Genomic DNA, 23,681 nt, shown 5'->3' on the forward strand with positions numbered 1-23,681 from the left:
TTCTGGCCCCATTCATCAGAACGAAACAAAAGTACAATTTTCCATCCTAAAACACAGTCAGCCCGCAACACGTTCTCTGGAATGAAATTAGAAACAAACCATTAAACCCTTGTTTGGAAGAATTAGCAACGAAGGTGGATTTTCTTCTTAAAGAGTTTCTTCTTGGGTGCTTTGTTTTGAGCAAAAATCACTGTTCAAAGGATTGTTTACTGCGGATTCAAAGGACTTGTTTACTGCGGTTTCAAAAGGACTGTTTTTACTTGCGCGTTTCAAGTGACTTGTTTATTGCTGTTCAAAGGACTGTTACTGCTGTTTCAAAGGACTGTCTTACTGGGGTTCAAAGGACTGTTTACTCGTTCAAATGACTGTTTAAATGCTGTTCAAATGACGTTTACTGCGGTTCAAAGGATTGTTACTGCGGTTCAAAAGGACTGTTTACTGCGGTTCAAAAGGACTGTTACTGCTGTTCAAAGGACTGTTTACTGCGGTTCAAAGGACTGTTTACTGCTGTTCAAAGAATGTTACTGCGGTTCAAAGGATGTTTACTGCTTGTTCAAGGACTGTTTACTGCGAGTTCAAGACTGTTTACTGCTGTTCAAATGACTGTTTACTGCGGTTTCAAAGGACTGTTTACTGCTGTTCAAAAGGCTGTTTCAACTAATGACACAAATGACTATTTGTAGTTTTAAACAGGCCATGCTGCCTGTGCTTACAGTGAACACGTACAGCATCATATGTAACACGTTCAGTGCTTCCAATGAGATCAATGCTTCTTTCATGTTTGCACATCAGGTACATCCCTAATGGCACCCTATTCCTATATAGTGCACTACTTTTTAGACCATGACCTATAACACCCAATTCCCCATTCTAGTCACATGGCTACCCGGACTATTCACATTGCCCCCCTCCACACCACTGCCACTCTCTGTTGTCATCTATGCATAGTCACTTTAATTAAACTCTACCTACATGTACACACTACCTCAACTAACCGGTGCCCCCGCACATTGACTCTGTACCGCACTACCCTGTATATAGCCTCCACATTGACTCTTTACCGCTACACCCTGTATATTAGCCTCCACATTGACTCTGACCTAATACCCTGTATATAGCCTCCACATTGACTCTTGTACCGTACACCCTGTATATAGCCCACATTGACTCTGTACCGTAATACCCTGTATATAGCCTCCACATTGACTCTGTACCGAATACCCTGTATATAGCCTCCACATTGACTCTGTAAAGGCACCCCCCTGTATATATTGTTTATTTTTTACTGCTTCCTCTTTAATTACTTGTTACTTTATCTCTTATTCTTATCCTTATTTTTTTAACTGCACTGTCGGTTAGGGGCTCGTAAGTAAGCATTTCACTGTAAAGTCTACACCTGTTGTAATTCGGCGCATGTGACTAATACATTTGATTTGATTTGTATATATAAGGAATAGGGTGAGATTTGAATACGGGCCCTCATTCCAGACGATGTCTCCTGATTCCCTGCCACAGAAGATAAACTCTGACCCTTCTGCCATATAGTTGAGTTTATCAACTCGTAGGCAACATACAGTGCCTTAAAAAGATTCAGACCCCTTGACTTTTCCACATTTTGTTACGTTGTAGCCTTATTCTAAAATGTATTAAAATAGTGTTTTTGTTTCCTTCATTCAATCTAGCACCACAATACCCGATAATGAAAAATAAACATTTTATTTTAGAAAATCTTTGCAAATTTGACGCTACAAGTTTGGCCACACCTGTATTTGCAAAGAAACAGACTGAAACAGGGGTGAGGGACCAACCTGGGACTGTCCATTTTTAAACGTTATTGCCCTAATGAACACTACCCGGTCTAGCTAATCCCAGTTGATGTTTCTAGGAGTGACAGCTCATGAGGCAACCCCTTACATTAGCTGGGAGTGACAGGCATAGGCAGCCCCTTACATTAGCTGGGAGTGACAGGCATTAGGCAGCCCCTTACATTACTGGAGTGACAGCATTAGGCAGCCCCTTACATAGCTGGAGTGACAGGCATTAGGCAGCCCTTACATTAGCTGGGAGTGACAGGCATTAGGCAGCCCCTTACATTAGCTGGAGTGACAGGCATTAGGGCAGCCCTTACATTAGCTGGGAGTGACAGGCATTAGGCAGCCCCTTACATTAGCGGGAGTGACAGGCATTAGGCAGCCCCTTACATTAGCTGGGAGTGACAGGCATGAGGCAACCCCTTACATTAGCTGGGAGTGACAGGCATTAGGCAGCCCCTTACATTAGCTGGGAGTGACAGGCATTAGGCAACCCCTTACATTAGCTGGGAGTGACAGGCATTAGGCAGCCCCTTACATTAGCTGGGAGTGACAGGCATTAGGCAACCCTTACATTAGCTGGGAGTGACAGGCATTAGGCAGCCCCCTTACATTAGCTGGGAGTGACAGGCATTAGGCAACCCCTTACATTAGCTGGGAGTGACAGGCATTAGGCAGCCCTTACATTAGCTGGGAGTGACAGGCATTAGGCAGCCCCTTACATTAGCTGGGAGTGACAGGCATTAGGCAGCCCCTTACATTAGCTGGGAGTGACAGGCATTAGGCAACCCCTTACATTAGCTGGGAGTGACAGCATTAGGCAGCCCCTTACATTAGCTGGGAGTGACAGGCATTAGGCAGCCCCTTACATTAGCTGGGAGTGACAGGCATTAGGCAGCCCCTTACATTAGCTGGGAGTGACAGGCATTAGGCAACCCCTTACATAGCTGGGAGTGACAGGCATTAGGCAACCCCTTACATTAGCTGGGAGTGACAGCCATAGGCAACCCCTTACATAGCTGGAGTGACACCATGAGGCAGCCCCTACTTAGCTGGAGTGACAGATTAGCGCCCCTTACATTAGCTGGGAGTGACAGCATTAGGCAGCCCCTTACATTAGCTGGGAGTGACAGGCATTAGGCAGCCCCTTACATTAGCTGGATGACAGGCATTAGGCAGCCCCTTACATTAGCTGGGAGTGACAGGCATTAGCAGCCCTTACATTAGCTGGAGTGACAGCATTAGGCAGCCCCTTACATTAGCTGGGGTGACAGGCCAAAGAGTGATTCGGGTTTGATTTCAGCTCATAAGCAGCTCCTACATTAGCAGTCTTTGCCAGGACATACAATGAACATGATTCTGGCCTACAGGAGGGATCACTGAGGCTTGTTGGCCCTGGTTTGCTAAGGTTGGCTAATCCCGTTGACGCCCCTGGGAGTCACAGCTATAAGGCAGCGATCTACATTAGCAGCATTTGCCAGGCCATTCACTGAACATTCAGGTTTGCCTATAGAAATACAATTATTAGATAATGACTAGATTATATTTCTATGTCTTGTTCTGGTTGGCTAATTCCAGGCTGTTAATGTCTCTAGGAGTGACAGGGCAGAACAGGGACGACAGTGGTAGGAGGCAGGTAGCCTAGTGGATAAGAGAGTTTGGCCAGTAAACTGAAAGGTCACTGGTTTGAATCCCTGAGCCAACTAGGTGACAAAAAAACAATCTGTTGATGTGCCATTGAGCAAGGCACTTCACCCTAGTTGCTCTGGATTGTCTGCTAAATGAGTGCAGGGGCTGTTCCACTGTGATGTGAATATACAGTCTGTAATTAACAAACATTGATCTAATTAACCACAGCTGCTGCTCGTCAACTTCAATCCACTGAGATTTTGTCTTGCTCACACTGAAAAATCATTTGGGGGTGGGGGGGGGGGGGGGGCGTACTCCCTCTGTCGGTCCACGTGTCCTTGAGCAAGACACTTCACCCTGATTTGCTCCAGGGGCGCTGTACTACTATGACTGACCCTGTAAAACAAACACATTTCACTGAACCTATCATTTAAAAAATATATTTGTATTGGCTTTCACACTGAAATATTTTTAAACTGCAAAGCTATTGTGTGGGTGATGTAGGCTCCTTTCATTGTGTTTAATAATCACCACTCATCAACTCCCCTGTCAACCACACAACAACAGCCAGTAAGGCATGACCAATCAATTAACAACTCCAACAATTTCAACCACAAAACAACAGCCAGTAAGACATGACCAATCAATTAACAACTCAATTAACAACTCAATTAACAACAGTAAGACATGACCAATCAATTAACCATTTCAATATGAACTGCTACTCACTTAATAATCCACTGTATTTTGGGTTGTGTATTTGTACCTATAATAAACTCGTTCTTATATAGCGGGTGATTACATCAAAAGTGTTAACTGCATGTTGATTGGCCGTGTGCCCGGCCAATCAACATCACCTAATCCTGTAATTACACCAATCACCATGTTACACAGCTGCAGGAGCAACACGAGGTGAAACATGTTTTTTTATTTATTATCATTGCCATCAAGTGGCATTGGACCAGGGCCAGGTCAAAAGGAAGCCTGCCCGTTAAAAACAAGTCCAAGTCCGTCACCTGTACAACCTGTGTTCTGTGTCAGTCTAAAGAGCTGCCTTTAGGTAGGCTACTTACTGCTGGTGGACCCACTTCAAATGTTGCATACATTTGCCCCAATAGATCCACAGACGATGCAATCGCCATCGCACTGCACACTCCCCTATACCATCTGGACAAGAGGAATACCTATGTAAGAATGCTGTTCATTGACTATAGCTCAGCATTCAACACCATAGTACCCTCCAAGCTCATCATTAGGTTTGGGGCCCTGGGTCTGAACCAGGACCTGGGTCCTGGACTTCCTGACGGGCTGCCCCCCAGGTGGTGAAGGTAGGAAACAACACCTCCACTACACTGATCCTCAACACAGGGGCCCCACAAGGGTGCATGCTCAGCCCTCTCCTGTACTTCCTGTTCACCCATGACTGCGTGGCCTCGCACGCCTCCAACTCAATTATCCAGTTTGCTGACGACACAACAGTAGTAGGCCTGCTTACCAACAACGACGAGACAGATTATAGGGAGGAGGTGAGGGCCCTGGCGGAGTGGTGCCAGGAAAATAACCTCTGCCTCAACGTCAACAAAACGAAAGAGCTGATCGTAAAAACAGCAGAGGGAGAATCCACATCGACGGGGCCGCAGTAGAGAGGTTGAAAAGCTTCAAGTTCCTCGGCGTACACATCTCTGACCATCTGAAATGGTCCAGCCCACACAGACAGCGTGGTGAAGACGGAGCAACAGCGCCTCTTCAACCTCAAGAGGCTGAAGAAATTCTGCTTGGCCCCTAAGACCCTCACACCYCAAGGCTCTCCAGAGGGTGGTATGGTCTGCCCAACGCATCACCAGGGGCCAGGGGCGGTTCTAGCTTGTATTGCTCCCTGGACGAACCCCCCCCCTTCAGACAATTGGAAAAACACAAATAAATAACCATAACATTTAAAACTATATAAATATAAAAAATATATACAAAAATAAGAATCATAAATATCAAAAAGAAGTAAGAAAGACAAATAGAAACAAAWGTGTTGATTTGGCCCTCGAGCATCAATACATTACCCATCCCCCAACACTGTCAACCAAGAGTCAAGACTAAACCAGTTCACCTTGGTGGTGTGCAGACTGGTTTTATATTATTCTTAACCATTTCACACAAACCAGAAAAAAATGCAACAATATGTCTGTGAAACTATATATTCACAGTATTATGAATGAATAATGGTTTATTTGGTAGCATTTCGTAGTGTGACTGATTTTACTAATTGCATTAGTACTGTACAAAGTTAGAGGTGCGCTATTTGATAGATTCCCCCACTCCCCCTACCTCGGGCTTCCAGTGGGGAGACCTGTGGTCAACCTACCCTGCCCCCATCCCCGTCTCATACTTCTGAGTGGGAGACCTTCCCAGGCAGTAGCCTGCCTAGCTCACAAACTGGAATCAGGGCGCCCAATCCGACAAGGTTAATTGACCCACAGTTCCACATGGGGACATGATATCATTGACGTGATGTGCGAATGAGCGATAGAAAACCGATCGCGCAAATGTCACCATTCTGATTTTTTTTGTGCGGGCGCCCCGTGCCGCCCCCGGCAAGATGCAGCCCTGGGCAGCTACCTATGTCGCCTATACCTAAATCCGCCCCTGCCAGGGGCACACTGCCTGTCCTCCAGGACACCTACAGCACCCGATATCACAGGAAGGCCAGAAAGATCATCAAGGACATCAACCTCCCGATCCACAGCCTGTTCACCCCGCTACCATCCAGAAGGCGAGGTCAGTACAGGTGCATCAAAGCTGGGACCGAGAGAAGCTGAAAAACAGCTTCTATCTCAAGGCCATCAGACTGTTAAGTAGCCATGACTAGCTGGCTACCACCCGGCTACTAAACCCTGCACCTTAGAGGCTGCTGCCCTATATACATAGAATCACTAGTCACTTTAATAATGTTTACATACTGCTTTACTCATCTCATATGTATATACTGTATTCTATTCTACTGTATTTTAGTCAATGCCACTCCGACATTGTTCATCCTAATATTTATATATTTCTTAATTCCATTATTTTACTTTTAGATTTGTGTGTATTCTTGTGAATTGTTAGATACTACTGCACTGTTGGAGCTAGGAACACAAGCATTTCGTTACACCCGCAATAACATCTGCTAAATATGTGTATGTGACCAATACAATTTGATTTGAACATCCACCCAGCCAGGTATTCAAACCAAACTATCAGCCAACATCCCAAGGTATTACTACCTGTCAATCTCCTAGGTATTCTTTTTATAATTTTTTAGGAATGAGGCAGTTCAACTCCTTTATTTATTTGTTTTTAGTTGTTTGTATTTTTATTAGCTAGGGCAGTAAAAMACTGACAGGAAAGGTATGAGGAGACAGGAGAGAGTGTGTTAGAATAGCAATGGGTGGAATTCAGACCCACTCTCGTACCGGTACATAGAACGCCAATCATCCCAGGCCACACCTCCCAAGTATTCTAACCAAACTAACTGCCAACATCCCACTCAGGTATTCTATTCTCATGTCCAGGAGTAGCCTGCTGGTTGGCGCTGTCTTGCTAAGTGTGACAATGGCCATAGAAGTATGCAAGACAGCACAGACAGATCTGGCACCAGAATAGTCCAGGAGGTCTCAGCCCAAAGACCTGCTGGACTCATAATGGTATTCAAAATCAGACAAATTTTTCTCTGTTTGCTTACAGGCATCGTTTAAATCAACACACCATGGACTCTCATGTCCAAGAGGTTCTGGGTACAAAGACCTGTAGTACTTTTCCCACACTATTGTTCCAATCTGAACCATAGACCAACTGTGCTGTCCTATGATATGTTCTTTTTCACATTGTCCTTTACGGCACTGTTCCAGGAACCATTGTGGATGCTTAACTAGGCCAATGCAGTACAGCTCAGCTTGGCTTGGCTCAGCTCAGTAGTGTGAAAGGGATATGGGAGTCATGATAGGATGCAGACAGCTTCCTTTGTTTGCTGACAATTAGGAGGTTAATGTAGGCTAGTGGTTATTGGCCTGGTTCTAAATGCCATCTGTCAAATCAGAGGATTCATTGGTCAATATTTCTTCCTGCCTACCTCACTGTTAAAACAGTCTCCTGCTGAGGAGCTCCCTGAGGAGTCCCTAGGGAGTGGACTAGTCTACCGTCTCAAGGTCACTCTCACACAGACCCTCTCCACATCACATGGCTAGAGACACTATCAATCTCCATCTCAATCTCTCATTCATTCATAATTTAAAAAACATATCCATCATTGTGCTTAACGTCAACTGGAGAAGGACTATATACATGTATAGAAACGGTTAGGTATGTGGACAGTAGAGATATCTCTTTCCTACTCACCCGTGCGTATTTAGAGGAGTAGGGGTCTTCAAACAGAGCCCACATGCGTTTCTGCCAGCGGCCCCAAACCCCCCCTGCCTTGGCATCTGGAGAATCCCCCTGTGCCAGCCTCCTTGTCATCTCATCAGCCTCATCACCAACCCCYTCCCCCTGGTCGGCTGCAGTCTCCGGGTCTGGATCATCGTTACCAGTCAGGTCGAGCAAGGCCCCCCCGCCGAAACTATCAAGTGCCTCTTCCGCCTCGCGATGCTGGCTATAGGTCATCCAACAACACGGCTCCACGTCCGTCTCGTCGATGCCCCAGAAGGCCAGTTCCTCCTCATACAGTGGTCCGCAGACATCGGCAGGGCAGTGCAGTTTACCCGTCCGGTAATAATTAAGGATATGGGCGAAAACACCCGGGTGGCGGTCGAAGAAGAATTCCTCATGTTTGTCATCCCAGTCGAAGTGGCTAGGCGCGTCGGGTTCGGCGAGCCAGGATAAGCGGGTACCGGGCAGGGTACGCAGGGTACCCCGATATGTCTGATGTTTGATACCTCCCACGTTAATCACAATGCGATCCTTCTCGTCGCTCAAGCCCATTGCGTCCCTTAGGCATGTCTCCAGTAAGTTCCCAGCATCACAACGACAACTCTATGAGCACCGCACGCCTCAACGGGAGGGAGGGAGTAAGAACGCTCGCAAGTGCAACACATGCACACCCGGGATTAGCAGGGGGGGGGGGGGGGGGGGGGGGGAAGAGAGTAGGATGCTATAGGAAACAGAACAATGCACAAAATAAATCTGCTGCTTCTATTACAGGCTACAGACCCTCAAATAATACACGTATAGACCTAATTTAGCACATGTGCCCACTGATGATGCCAGATGCTCCAACGGTTCTCCAACCTGTCACGGAAATCAATCACCAACCAGACCTACTGGAGGGAAAACATATAATTGCAAAAAAAATGATTGTAGTCAATGGCTTCCCATAAACAATGGACGTCACCTCGCAGTGGTATAATTCCGATAGAGAAAGATGATGATATAATTGTTTTTTTTCTTCTTTTTTATCCAAATCCAACACAATGACTCTCCTCCTGTTGTGGTGGTTTTGGTGGAACCTGTTTATGACATCGACGGGCAGTAAGGTGACTGCTGTGCCAAGGGTGACTGCTGTAAGGTGACTGCTGTAAGGTGACTGCTGTGCCAAGGGTGACTGCAGTAAGGTGACTGCTGTGCCAAGGGTGACTGCTGTAAGGTGACTGCTGTGCCAAGGGTGACTGCTGTAAGGTGACTGCTGTAAGGTGACTGCAGTAAGGTGACTGCTGTGCCAAGGGTGACTGCTGTGCCAAGGGTGACTGCTTTCCGCGGTTCTGAAAGGACAGCACCAGTCTCTCTCTCCCTCCTTCTCTCCGAGACACCCTCCGTGCTATTCAGACTCCTACCCTTCCTCTCATGTATCTACTGTCGCTTACCCCCTCCCCAAAAGAACACAGAAAAATCCAGTTTTCCGTTGAACGAAACCGATAGCTGTAAAGATCAGGCGCCGCGCCTTCTATTCTCACGCAGGTGTCTGTGAGTGACTGTGTTTATCTTCAGGCGGTAATTGTTGTTTCCATGTATGCATTTGACGGACCGATGCCTGTGATTCCCTCGTGCTTAGAGCCTGCAGGAGGGCGAGCAGTCAACCGTGTTCACGGGTGTGAAGTCTCAAGAAGAAAAACGACGGAAGGCAAGAAGGCACGCGCACGTCCTATGTTCTCTTTATTTGTGTGCTCGCGGTGGGTAAGGATTCTCTTTAGAATTGTCACGAACTCGGAACAGCGTTGSTTCTGGAAACACCGTGGAAGAAGAAGAGGAGGAAGAAGAAGAGGGAGTAGGACTGTCAGGCTAGAGCCTCACGAAATGTCCCTAAAAAAAAAACACCACCGAAAATACAAGCTAACAATAATCATTGTTGACAGCTGGTTCCCTCCCTCCCTAGTTTTACCTCGTCTCAGATGACATGGAGCATGCCAAGTCATAACCATTGTTTTGTTTTAACTGTCAGTCACGGAGTTCATGCGTTCACTAGTTTGTTTGCGTTGTTTGCCAGCGAGGCAGCCCCACCCCTTTTCCATCCTTAAAGTTCTTTATTTGTTTACAGTCGCCTTAAGTATTTTTGGACCATTGTCCAAACCGACAGTCTGACATCGTCAATAGGTTTTATTTTGAGGGTTTGCTGGATATGACCCCTTACATCATTAGGCGGAACGCCCCAATCCCATCCTACATCAAACAAGTAAATAAAATGTATGCATTTGAATCAAAATCAAACTTTATTTATAGATCAACTTTCGTACAGGGGATGCGTTTCATAGTGTTTAATGAAATATTACGCTCCCCCCCCCAAAAAATAGAATGTAAATGAATATAAACAAAAAAACAGAGGGTTTATGGAAATGTGTTCCCTTTTTTTATACAACGTGATTTTGTATGAACAGAGACAGACAACCAGTGGTGCCACAACGGTCTCGGATTTCAATTCCCTCTCTCCACCAWATGGTAAGAGGCTATATAAAATCGTTATGATGTCATTATGACCATTGCCAACAGAGAGTGGTATTGCACATGAACACTGAACAATAATGTAAARGCAATATGCAAACATTTCAAAGATTTTACTGACTTACAGTTCACATAAGAAAATCAGTCAATTGATATAAATTCTTTACGTCCTAATCTATGGATTTCACATGACTAGGAATACAGATATACGCATTTGTTGATCACAGATACCTTTTTAAAAAAAGGCAAGGGTGTGGATCAGAAAACCAGTCAGTATCTGGTGTGACCATTTGCCTCATTCAGCGCGACACATCTCCTTCGCATAGAGTTGATCAGGCTGTTGATTGTGGCCTGTGGAATGTRGTCCCACTCCTCTTCAATGGCTGTARAAAGTTGCTGGATATTGGCGGGAACTGGAACACGCTGTCGTACAAAACGATCCAGAATATCCCAAACATGCGCAATGGGTGACCTGTCTGGTGAGTACGCAGGCCATGGAAGAACAGGGACATTTTCAGCTTCCAGGAATTGTGTACAGATCCTTGCGACAWGGGGATGTGTATTATCATGTTGAAACATGAGGGGATGGCGGMGGCTGAATGGCATGACAACGGGCCTCAGGATCTCGTRACGGTATCTTTGTGGGTTCAAATTGCAATCGATAAAATGCAATTGTGTTCATAGTCTGTAGTTTATGCCTGCCCCATACCATAATCCCGCTGCCACAATGGGGCACTCTGTTCACAACGTTGACATCAGCAAAACGCATTGCCCAGTGAAGTCGATTTTATTTACGCTCATGAAACATGGGACCAACATTTTATTTCCCTGTAGGCTACCTCAGTCATCTTAGTGCTTCCTCAATATTACAATGACATTGCACTAGGTGTGCGAACTCGAATGTGTAGCAACCCAAAAGTTGCATGTTTGAATCTCATCATGGACAATTTTAGCTACTTAGCAACTACTTACTACTCTTCAGATACTTTTCTACTACTTAGCATGCTAGCTAACCCTAACCCTAACCTTAACCCTAACCCCTAAACCTAGCTAACGTTAGCCACAACAAATTGGAATTTGTAACGTATACACTACCATTCCAAAGTTTGGTGTCACTTAGAAATGTTCTTGTTTTTGAAAGAAAAGCACTTTTTTGTCCATTAACATCAAATTGATCAGAAATACAATGTAGACATTATTAATGTTGTAAATGACTATTGTAGCTGGAAACGGCAGATTTTTTATGGAATATCTACATAGGCTACAGAGGCCCATTATCAGCAACCATCACTCCTGTGTTCCAATGGCACGTTGTGTTAGCTAATCCAAGTTTATTGTTTTAAAATGCTAATTGATCATTAGAAAACCCTTTTGCAATTATGTTAGCACAGCTGAAAACGGTTGTCCTGATTAAAGAAGCAATAAAACTGGCCTTCTTTTGACTAGTTGAGTATCTGGAGCATCAGCATTTGTGGGTTCAATTACAGACTCAAAATGGACAGAAACAAAGACCTTTCTTCTGAAACTCATCAGTCTATTTTTGTTCTGAGAATAGACTGGCTATTCCATGTGAGAAATTGCCTAGAAACTGAAGATCTCATACAACGCTGTGTAATACTCCCTTCACAGAACAGCYCAAACTGGCTCTAACTAGAATAGAAAGAGGAGTGGGAGGCCCCGGTGCACAACTGAGCAAGAGGACAAGTAGTGTCTAGTTTGAGAAACAGATGCCTCAAGTCCTCAACTGGCAGCTTCATTAAATAGTACTTGCAAAACACCAGTCTCAACATCAACAGTGAAGAGGCGACCCCRGGGATGCTAGCCTTCTAGGCAGAGTTGCAAAGAAAAAGCCATATCTCAYTATGGCCAATAYAAATACAAGTTTAAAGATGGGCAAAAGAACACAGACACACTGACCCTCAACACGGGGGCCCCTCAGGGGTGCATGCTTAGTTCCCTAAGGTACTCCTTGTTCATGTTTACTGTATGACCTGGCAAAGATARACGGGCATGCCATGTGAGCTGGATGATAGCAGGGTTTGGGGTCAATTCCATTTCACTTCAGTCAATTAATGTAGTAAACTGAAACTCGAATTTCAATATCAAGAGGTTTAGAGCTGAGCTTCGGTGGCCGTTGCCTACAGTGGTGGTCGGTGACGTTTAAGTTGACGGAGGATGATTTGTGTTTTTAATGAGCATGGCCTTATTTCTACTACAGCATATTGGATGACTGTCGTTCATATTCCATTTACCCAGCTCAATGTAATATTGATAGGTTTAGGCMACTACATGATACTCAAATTTCCCTAGACCCATRATGGAGGTTGCTACAACCTAGCCTATGAATTAAAGTTTACAATATYGATGCACACAGGTCGAGAGAATTTCAGGTGWRAGACAGTGACWCATTCAARACCGCCTTGCACACTTGCCTGCATCTAGCTGATCTAGGGTGTAAATCATTAGTTAAATCAACAGTTGCAAATGATAGTTTCTATTGGACAAATTCAGGTATGTTTATCCCCATTTCCTTCTGTTTCCTTCCATTTAAGAAACGTTTTTCAACAGAATGGGCAGAATGAATACACCCATATCGAGCCTAAATACAGTTCACTCTCATAGCAGCCACGTTGTATTCCYTCTCSTATCTATGCGCTCTCCCCCTCACACTTTCCCCCTTCYTTTGTGGACTTCAATTCACAAGACATCAGCTGTATGTGACTAGGTGAAAAAATACTTTCCAAACCAAAACATATAATAAACGCTAAGCACGGCCTACATAGTTGTCACCATATTAGCTAAAGTAACGTCATAGTCAAGATAGCTAATATAACTAATGCTACAATCATGCAGTAAAGTTACAGTGTACAGTCAGTAAGCAGTTTAGCAGTTACACCGGCGGGCCCCGTTGACAATACATTTTTAAAACCAAAAGCTTACCTTGGAAGAGTTCCAGTGTTGTGTTGGATAGGTATAGCCAGCTAGCTAACATAGCATCCCCCTGTTTGAGCAGGGTGTTTGAGTAGGCTAAACTAGCTAGCTGCATTTGCTAGCTAAGTAGGTGAAGCTGAAAAAAATGTGACCTCTTGCTTCTCCTTTTTTGAAAAAAATGAATTTGTTCAAAACTGTTCAACTACACACCATATTTTATGCACCGCAGTGCTAGCCAGCTGTATCTTATTCTTTCAGTACTATATTCATTATCTGATCCTTTGATTGGGTGGACAATGTCAGTTCATGCTGCAAGAGCTCTGATAGGTTGGAGGATGTCCTCTGGGAAGTTGTCATCATTACTGAGTAGTCTATGGAAGGGGGTGAGAACCATGAGCCTCCTAGGTTTTGTATTGAAGTCAATGTACCCAGAGGAGGATGGAAGCTAGCTGTCCTCCGGCTACACCATGGTGCTACCCTACAGAGTGCTGCTGAGGCTACTGTAGACCTTCATTGCAAAACAATGTGTTTTAATCAATTATTTGTTGACGTGAATATATTTAGTATAGTTCTATCTAAAAAGGATAACTTTAATGTTTTACAGTTTTTTATTTTTATGAAATTCACCGAGGAGGATGCTCCACGCCTACCAGCTGATAAACTAAACTGTATGTCAAAAGGGTCAGAGCTGAGCCTCTGTAGCTGTGGCAAGGAGGCAGGAGGACGTCGCTGGGAATGATGGCTGTATTCCAAATGGCACTCTATTCCTTATATAGTCCACCACCAACAGAGCCCTGGTCAAAAGTAGTGCACTATATAGGGAATAGGGTGCCAGCTCTGGTCAAAAGTAGTGCCCTATATAGGGAATAGGGTGTCATCTCTGGTCAAAAGTAGTGCCCTATATAGGTAATAGGGTTCCATAGGGCTCTGGTCTAAAGTAGTGCACTATATAGGGAATAGGGTGCCATTAGGGACGTAACTGAAGTGCTAACATGAAAGAAGCCTRGATCTCATTGGAAGCACTGAACGTGTTACATATGATGCTGTACTGTGTTCACTGTTAAGCAACAGGCAGCATGGCCTGTTTAAAACTACAAATAGTCATTTGTGTCATTAGTTGAAACAGTCCTTTGAACAGCAGTAAACAGTCCTTTGAACAGCAGTAAACAGTCCTTTGAACAGCAGTAAACAGTCCTTGAAACAGGATTTTTGTCAAAACAAAGAGCCAAGAGAAACTCGTGCTAATTCTTCCAACAAAGGTTTTAATGGTTTGTTTCTAATTTCATTCAGGAACTGTGCGGCTGACTGTTTTGGATGGAAATTGTACTTTGTTTACGTTCTGATGGTGGCCATGCTGATTTGTTTCAGTTCTGATGGTGGCCAGGCTGATTTTTCAGTTCTGATGGTGGCCTGCTGATTGTTTCAGTTCTGATGGTGGCCAGGCTGATTTGTTCCTCTTACTGATGTTGCCAGCTGATGTTGTTTCAGCTCTGATGGTGGGCCTGCTGATTTGTTTCAGTTCTGATGGTGGCCATGCTGATTTGTTCAGTTCTATGATGGCCAGGCTGATTGGTTCATTTATGTTGGCCAGGCTGATTTGTTTCAGTTCTGATGGTGGGCCAGGCTGATTTGTTTCAGTTCTGATGGTGGGCCTGGCTGATTTGTTTCAGTTCTGATGGTGGGCCTGGCAATGGGGAAATGTTGTTTGGGCACACACAGAACAAGAGTTGACGTAGCGAATAACGTCCTGCGCCAAGGTGGGCCTCCAATACTTTTTGGAGAGAGAGATTGAATAGTACGGGTGATCCCTGGATGTCCAGCGACGACAGCTGTATGTGCCCAGGTCAGCAGCCGATCCTTTATCCCCGTGGGAACGTAGATGCGCTCAAGATGACAGGTAGTGGGTGCGGGTTCCCTCTCCAGAGCCTGGCGAATGCACACATCTACATCCCAGATCACAGGGGCAACAACTCAAGAGGGGACGGGGAAAAGCAGGTCCTCCGGCATTCGGGTGCCCAGTCCGCGATTCTCATCCTTGACCATGTCATGGTTGGGTTATGGCGTTAGAGCCATGGGAGGCCGAGGATGATCTTGTGAACTGGTGCACTAATGACGAAGAAGGGAATGTTTTCTAGAAGAATGAACTCTACGGTGAGGGTGGGTGGTGTGGTGATGTGTGCGATGGTTCCGGATCCTAGGGGCTAATTTATCAAGGGCTTGGACCGGAAACAGAGAGGACAGCGGGAAAGAGGTGATGTTCAGAGAGGAAGCAAGGGTCTGGTCAATAAAGTTCCCTGCGACACCGGAATCCACTAGCGTTGTAGAAACTGTACATGAGGGACATGCACTGTTTCCCTACCGCCATGGGTTCAGGCTCTGATACAGAGTGGTCACTGAGGGAAGGAGAAAAAACGACAAGGGTACCGACGCTCCCAAAGTAGGCCATCGCGATGAGTGCGTCCAAGGAGAGGTTGTTGTCGTCTCGACATGCCAGTTACGTCTGGATCTCCTTGCGCAGTCCTCTTCTGAAAATCGTACAGAGTGCCGGCTCATTCCATCCGCTGGACGCTGCTACTGTTTGGAAGGTGAGTGCGTACTCGACAGTGGTCTGATCATCCTGCCGTAGTTGAAATAGGCGCTCACCTCCTTCTCTGTCCTCCAGTGGATGATCGAAGATACCACTGAACAGAGCCTTGAACCCCTCATACGATGCCAGCTCCTCCTCTCCTCTCTCCCAGACGGCCAAAGCCCACTCCAACGCCCACCCAGTCAGGAGAGAAATAACCATGGCAACCTTGGACCTATCGGTGGTGGGAGCTCCCATCTGGTGCACAAAATAGAGGGAGCACTTTGAGTAGGAAGCCACGGCATTTAGATGGAGTTGTTATATTTGTCCGGGAGAGACAAACGGCCATCACTGACCTGGGGTGGACTGCTGAATGTACTGGTGTGCTGGTTCGCTGGGTCGACTGGTGGTAGAGTATCCTCTACTAGTTGAAGGCAATACCAAGACATTGAAGAATGCAAAGGATCTCTTCCCATAACCGTCTCCAGTTGCGTCAGCTGGTCTTGGTGCTGACGATGTAGGTATCCCTGTTCGTCAACCGTATGGGAGATGTCCTGATGTCACGTTCTGACCTTAAGTTCTTTTGTTATTTCTTTGTTTTATGGTCAGGGCGTGAGTTGGGTGGGTTATCTATGTTTGTTTTTCTATGTTGGGTTTTTCGTTTGGCCTGATATGGTTCTCAATCAGAGGCAGGTGTTAGTCATTGTCTCTGATTGGGAACCATATTTAGGGAGCTTGTTTTCTATTGTGTTTTGTGGGTGGTTGTCTTCCGTGTCTGTGTGTTCCACACGGAACTGTTTCGGTTTTAGTTCGTTCACTTTATTGTTTTTGTATTTCAGTGTTCAGTTTTGTTCCATTAAATATTCATCATGAACACCTACCACGCTGCGCTTTGGTCCTCCTCTCTTTCTCCCAACGAAGATCGTTACACCTGATTTCCTGATGCTTCCATTTGTTGAGGCAGTATTCTGTAACGGAGACGCTGGGAGTCGAGAAACAAGTGTAGGGGCTGAGTTTAATAATACAAATAACATGGACCGATACAAACCAAGAGTAGCATCTGGACATGAAACACATAACCAAATACTGCCTGGGGAATGGAACTAAGGGAGTGACAGATATAGGGGAGGTAATCAGTGAAGTGATGGAGTCCAGGTGTGTCTCATGATGAGGCGCAGCTGCACATAACGATGGTGCCAGTTTGTGTTTATTTGTATTGTTACAGGCACAGTGCACATTAATCAAGGTTTCAGTAAAAGTGCCGGTTTTAGCCAGCCGGCTAATTTTCAACCGCAGTCCCTGGGCAGGTTATTAAAAACAATTACAATATAAACAATCATTGAATAGTGAGCACACGCAGAGCAACATAGGACAAGCAAGACGTAGCATACAGACAGAGCAACATAGGACAAGCAAGACGTAGCATACAGACAGAGCAACATAGGACAAGCAAGACGTAGCATANTAGCATACAGACAGAGCAACATAGGACAAGCAAGACGTAGCATATAGACAGAGCAACATAGGACAAGCAAGACGTAGCATACAGACAGAGCAACATAGAACAAAAAGCAGTAAGACAAAATTCATAAAAGCAACAAAATGTTTCCACACCTCACAAGCTACAGACAACAGACAACATGGAAAGCGGCAATACACAGCTAGGGATTATGTTCACAAATCTGATTGACCTTTAGCCATGTCTTCATCCATTTTGTGAAAGTGTGATATGTGGTGCAGTTATGTGTGTCTGATGGCAGTGTATTCCAGACATGGGAAGCTCTCACAGAGAAAGCGGATTTACTAAAGGTGCTTTTCCTGACTATACAGTCACCTCTCATGGCAGACCTTGTGGATCTGCTGCCATATGTTTGGGTTTTCTGTTTAACAGAAATACTGAGTGGAGGGGGAGCCAGGCCATTTAGGATCTTGAATACAAGACATGCATCGGTGTATTGCACAAGATTTTCCCAACTCAGGAGCTCATGCTTTCTGAGGATGTAACAGTGATGATGGCTATTGGGCTTCCTACCAAGCACTTTGAGAGCCTGTTTGTAGACAGACTGAATGGGTTTTAATGTTGTACAGCAAGCTTGGGCCCAACTAGTCAAGCAGTATGTTAAGTGGGGGAGTATCATAGATTTGAAGTACAGTTCTGTAGTCAAACAATTTCGTAAAAATTGGAAATTAGCTAGGTTGAATTTGGTTATCTGAATTACCTTTTTCACATGCTTTTTAAAAGAGAGGTTGGAATCAAGTATGATGCCAAGGTACTTAAAATCAGATACCACCTGGAGCTTCTCCCCTGACACATAGACATCTGGCTCAGTAGCATCTGTTGCCCTCTTTGTGAAGAACATGCAAACAGTTGTGTGTAATGATGGTAGTCAGAGCCTGTGTTTAGTAAACCAGTAACGTCGAGCGCCGGAGAGGGAGAGCAGGAGTAGACGTGTCAAAATCTTAGAAATAGTTTTCATATACCAACTTGCAGGGATTACAGGGATTTGTAGTTTTGCATGATGTGTACTTTGATGCTATTTAGCATTTTCAAATCTGAGAGTAAATAAAACTGAATATATTGATAAAAGTCACCTTGTCCGAGAGAGATTTACAAGGTTACCAAAACGTCACACCAGAGTAAGTCTACATGAAACAAAGCCCTTATTTTAAGTGTTTCTAAAATCCCCTATTGTAAAAATGAATGGTGGAAAAAACGAMTGGAACCATTTCCCTGTTTGACCGCTAGGTTTTATGGGTATTGTGACACATCCACTGTGGGGCTCTAGTTCTGACACTGCCAGAACGTTGTCGGGAGCCTACAACATTTCACATTTCTCACTGTCAAACGTGATTCGTGAATGATAATTCTTCAAGTTTTAGTGGTGAAACGTCCATGCAACATCTGCATACCAACCAGTTGAACTCAATCCGTTTTAGTTGGGAATATGTATTTTGATCTTGTTGAGTTATACCTCACCAAGTAGCTTACAGAGTTGTTTTGAATGATGTACAGGGGGAGGAATTTTAGAGCAAAATGGTGATCACAAAGTGTCAATCACCATTCAATCACCATTTGTTTTAGTGTCAACCAAAGCACACATGTTGCCTAGTGGTGCCCTGTAGAGTACTATCCTATTATATTCGGTTCTGTTATGTAGTATGCTGTCTTTATGAGATCTTGCAGGGATTGATTCAGCTTTGATATGGCTCCAATTGGTGGAAGATAAATGCGTATTTGTTTACTTGTTGAATACTTGTTTGTAATGGGATAACTAACAAGCAACTTTACCAAAACAGTTTTAAAAAACTTGGCAACTTGGCAGTTTTAACGAAAGTGAACAAAAAATTCCAATCACTATACCCTACCAACCACCAAACCCTACCTACCATTATACCCTACCAACCACCAAACCCTACTAACCACTATACCCTACCTACCAGTTATACCTATACCAACCACTATACACTACCACCATAACCACCTAGCAACCACCAAACCCTACCAACCACTATACCCTACTACCATTATACCCTACCAACCACTATACCCTACCAACCATACCCTACCAACCACTAAAGCCTACCTACCACTATACCCTACTACCAGTTATACCCTACCAACTATACCTACCAACTACCAAACCCTATCCACCACTAACCCAAAACCACTATACCTACCAACCACTATACCCTACCTCACTATGCTCTAAACCTACCATATAACCTACAACCACCTTACACACCCTACCTACCATTATACCCTACCAACCCACTATACCCTATTACCAACCACTAACCCTACCCAACCCACTCAAAGCCTACCTCACCCACTATACCCTACCTACCATTATACCCTACCAACTATACCTACCAACTCAAAACCCTACCAACCACTATACCCTACCAACAACTTATCTCTACCTACCACTATACCCTACCTACCACTATACCCTACCTACCATTATACCCTACCAACCATACCCTATCTACCACTATACACTACCACCACCTATACCCTACCAACCACTATACCCTACACCATACCTACACCTTCCTATACCTACAACACTATACCCTACAACCACTATACCCTACCAACCACTATCCCTACAACCCTTACTACCTACATTATAACCACCTACACCCTACCAACCACTATATCCCCTACCAACCGCCATACCCTAACCCAAACCACTATACCCTATCACCACTACTATACCCCTACCACCACTATACCAATACCTACCACTAACCTACCAACAACTATACCCCTATCCAACCACTATACTCTACGCTACCAACCACCTAACCCTACAAACAACTATACCTAGCCAAGCACTATACTCTACCCTACCAACCATTATTACCTACCACAACTAATAACTCTACCTACCACTATAATCCTACCAACCATTATACCCTACCACACAACTATACCTATCAACCACTATACCTCCAACCACTATACTCTATCCTACCAACCATTATATCCACTTAACCAACAACTATAACCCTCAACAACAACCCTACCAGCTAACCCTACCAACACTAGACCCTACCATCCATACCACTACCTTCCAACCATTACTCCTACCAACCACTATCCCAGCGAACCATATACCTACCAACAACTATACCTACCTACCACTATATGACTCCTGACTTCTTAAGCCTATCAGATGATAAGAGAGCCAAGCCCTGCTGTCCATGTTATACACTTGGGTGGAATCACCCTGCTCTAGCTACCACCCCTCACCACTTGGTGGGCATCACCTACTTACCACCCTCAACCACTTGGTGGGCATACCACTACTTACCACACTCACCACTTGGTGGGCATCACCCTATTCTACCACACTCACCACTTGGTGGGGCATCACCCTGCTCTACCACCGCCTTACAACCTTGGTGGGCATCACCCTACTTCTAGCCACACGCTCACACACTTTGTGGGCATCACCCTGCTTCTACCACACTCACCACTTGGTGGGCATCACCTCTCTACCACACTCACCACTTGGTGGGCATCACCCTTTCTACCCCTCACCACTTGGTGGGCATCACACTGCTCTACCACCCTCACCACTTGGTGGGCATGCCGCCTACTCTCAGTCTTATACCACCTCACCGATTGGTTGGGCAGCCCTACTCTCAGCTCTCACCACTCACCAACTTGGTGGGCATCACTACTCTAACCACCGCTCACTCACTTGGTGGGCATGCGTCCCTCTCATGTCTTACCACCCTCACATCTTGGGTGGGCACGCTGCGACCCTTATCTACGACCTCTCCACTTGGTGGGCATCACCCTGCTCACGCACCTCACCAGCTTGGTGGGCAAGCCTGTCTCCCGATGTCTACACCCACCTCACCACTTGGGTGGGCATGCAACCTGTCTGCCAGACTACTACCACCCTCACCACTTTTGTGTGGGATGTTTCCATCCCCCTACCTTAGCCTACCTGCTTACTTGCCTACCACTTCTGTGTGGCTGTTTGTCATCTCATGGAAGGGCTCTGCTTCCTTATCTATGCCACCCTGCCACACACTAGTGGTTCTTGCTTGGGCTGGTTCCTACGGTTGCTCACCCTACCTCTTAATACCCTGTACCTGGGCTAACGCTCAATTCGCCACTTTGTTGGCGCATTCACACCTATGATTTTGCTCCCATCGACTCTTACGTGATCACTGTATCTGTGGTGGGCCACTCTCGTATCCTATGTTTCTCATTGGGTCTGTATGCCTCCGTTTCTGCTTGTCCTAATGTTGCTCTGCTGCTCTGGAATGTGCCAACTCAACATCTACATCCACTTTGAGTGGGTTGTTTATATCATGCTACCCCTCTGATTCTTATTTAAATCAACTTTAACACCACTTGTGGTGCGACATCCGTCACCAGGCCTCTGCTGGCAGTACCTAGCAACCCAACAAAAACTTCTGAGGCCCTGGGACATCAACCCTACTACCACCCTCCGAACTTGGTGGGCAGCGCCCTACTCTCCATGTCTTACCACCTCGACTCTTGGGGGCCCATTCAATGGCTTGACTACTCCCTTTAACACGACGGGCCACCTCCACGCTCAACTTGGGGGTCAAATCACCCTATGGCTCATTCTAGCTTACTCAACCTCAACTCACTTGGGTGGGTTGGCAGTGGCTCCTCGTCTCCATGCTTACTTACCGATCCATCACCACTTGGTGGCATCACCCTAACTCTTGCACCGACCCTCCACACTTGGTGGGCCATCCACCCTGGCTAGCTCTACCCACACACCTCACACTTGGTGGGCAAGTTTAGCCCTTGCTCTCCATGTGTCTATACCGAGCTCTTGTGCCCGGCTGACCTCACCACTTTGTGGGGCCCACTCACTTCTCCTTCTACTCTCTAGGCGCCCACCCCCACCCTCACCATTGTGGCAGCGCCTTCCGTATCCACACCTGTGGGCATCACCCTACCTACACTATTTGGCATCACCTGCTACCACCACCTTGGACTGGAGACCACTGCTCTCCATGTCCTATTCCACCACTCACACTTGGTGGGCATCACCCTACTTCTACTCACCTCACCACTGGTGGGCAGCACCCTACTCACCACCTGCTATACCCACTTGGGGCACCCGCTCTACCACCTACCAACTTGGTGGGTCACTCCAACCGCTACTTCCCTACGCCACCTTCTCACCCACTTGGTGGGGCAGCACCCCTACTTCTACCAGCATAACGCGTGCTCACTCACTTGGTGGGCATACAAGGCTACTCACCTGGACACCTCACCAGCCGGTGGCGATCACCCTACTCTAACCCCACCCTGGCATCACTCTCCCTACATGTGGCCCCCTCGCACCACTTGGTGGGCAGCGCCCTGCTCTCCATATCTCTAACCCCCCGCTCAGCTCCAGTCTGGCTATACACTCTCATTAGTAAAGAGCGGAGTTTCTCGAGTAGAAGGAGGACAGACCCTCGAGTTCTCTGTCACAGATGTTGAGTTGCGTATAAAGGAGGAGAATCTTATAACGGTCCTTCTTCTTAGAATCTGGACATAATCTTGGTATCAGCGTGAACTTTCAACCATTGATTTATCTTTTTAAGAACGGACCTGAACACCGAGCATCAGTGGCAGTACGTGGGCGGTGCACATTGTGCATTGAAATTCATGCTATTTCTTTTAATTTTGTTTTCTGGTGAGTTGAGACTTTTTTATTTTATTTTTAAATCTCGTATTTTTTTGAATTGTGTTACTTTATATTGATTATTATCGACCACATCTTCTTCAATCTGTGGTTGATAAAAGTGCATCTTAAATGTTACTTTTAGCGTCGTAATACGAACTTAATACTCCAACTGTTGTGATACCAACGTGTATTCTCAGATCGCACAGAGTATCACTGAGGTACCTATGATGAGCTCCTATTCAAATACTCCACTTTCATATAGGTATACCTATGAGACTATACTAAAACTGTTTAGTGTGTGAGGTTTCTCGTAGGATAGGCCTAATTTTTTATCAATGATTCAACTGAAGATTTAACTGGTGAAAAACTGTAGTGGCTCAAAATAGATAACGCCTTTCCTGAAGGGAGATACCATACACTTTTCAATAATCTCACTTTTCAATAATTACATTTTCAATAATTTACTTTTCAATAATTCCCTACACATACACACACATATATACCAATCAACAATTGGATTGTAGATTTATAGATTGAGACATAAAGTCTCGATTTACTGTTGCTCACAACAGAAACACGGAGATAGTTTGTGCGTGGTGTGTGTTGTAGTAGGAAGCGTGCGAGTGTGACTCCATCCAGTTTTAATACGCAGAGGTGTGGGCCAGGCAC

The 23,681-nt window shown here is 45.4% G+C and overlaps 1 protein-coding gene across 1 annotated transcript in view; it reads right to left on the reverse strand.

The window, feature by feature from the left end:
• The window catches only part of LOC112071401 (voltage-gated potassium channel KCNC1-like), a 55,971-nt gene extending 46,258 nt beyond the window's left edge, over positions 1-9,713 (reverse strand). Inside the window, exon 1 of the mRNA XM_024138855.2 lies at positions 7,809-9,713. Coding sequence (XP_023994623.1) covers positions 7,809-8,390 — 582 coding nt within the window. The 5' untranslated portion in view covers positions 8,391-9,713. The remainder of the gene's footprint in view (positions 1-7,808) is intronic.
• Between the last annotated feature and the right edge of the window lie 13,968 nt (positions 9,714-23,681).

Source organism: Salvelinus sp. IW2-2015, unplaced genomic scaffold, assembly GCF_002910315.2.
Source record: "Salvelinus sp. IW2-2015 unplaced genomic scaffold, ASM291031v2 Un_scaffold1607, whole genome shotgun sequence".
Taxonomy (NCBI): Eukaryota; Metazoa; Chordata; class Actinopteri; order Salmoniformes; family Salmonidae; genus Salvelinus; species Salvelinus sp. IW2-2015.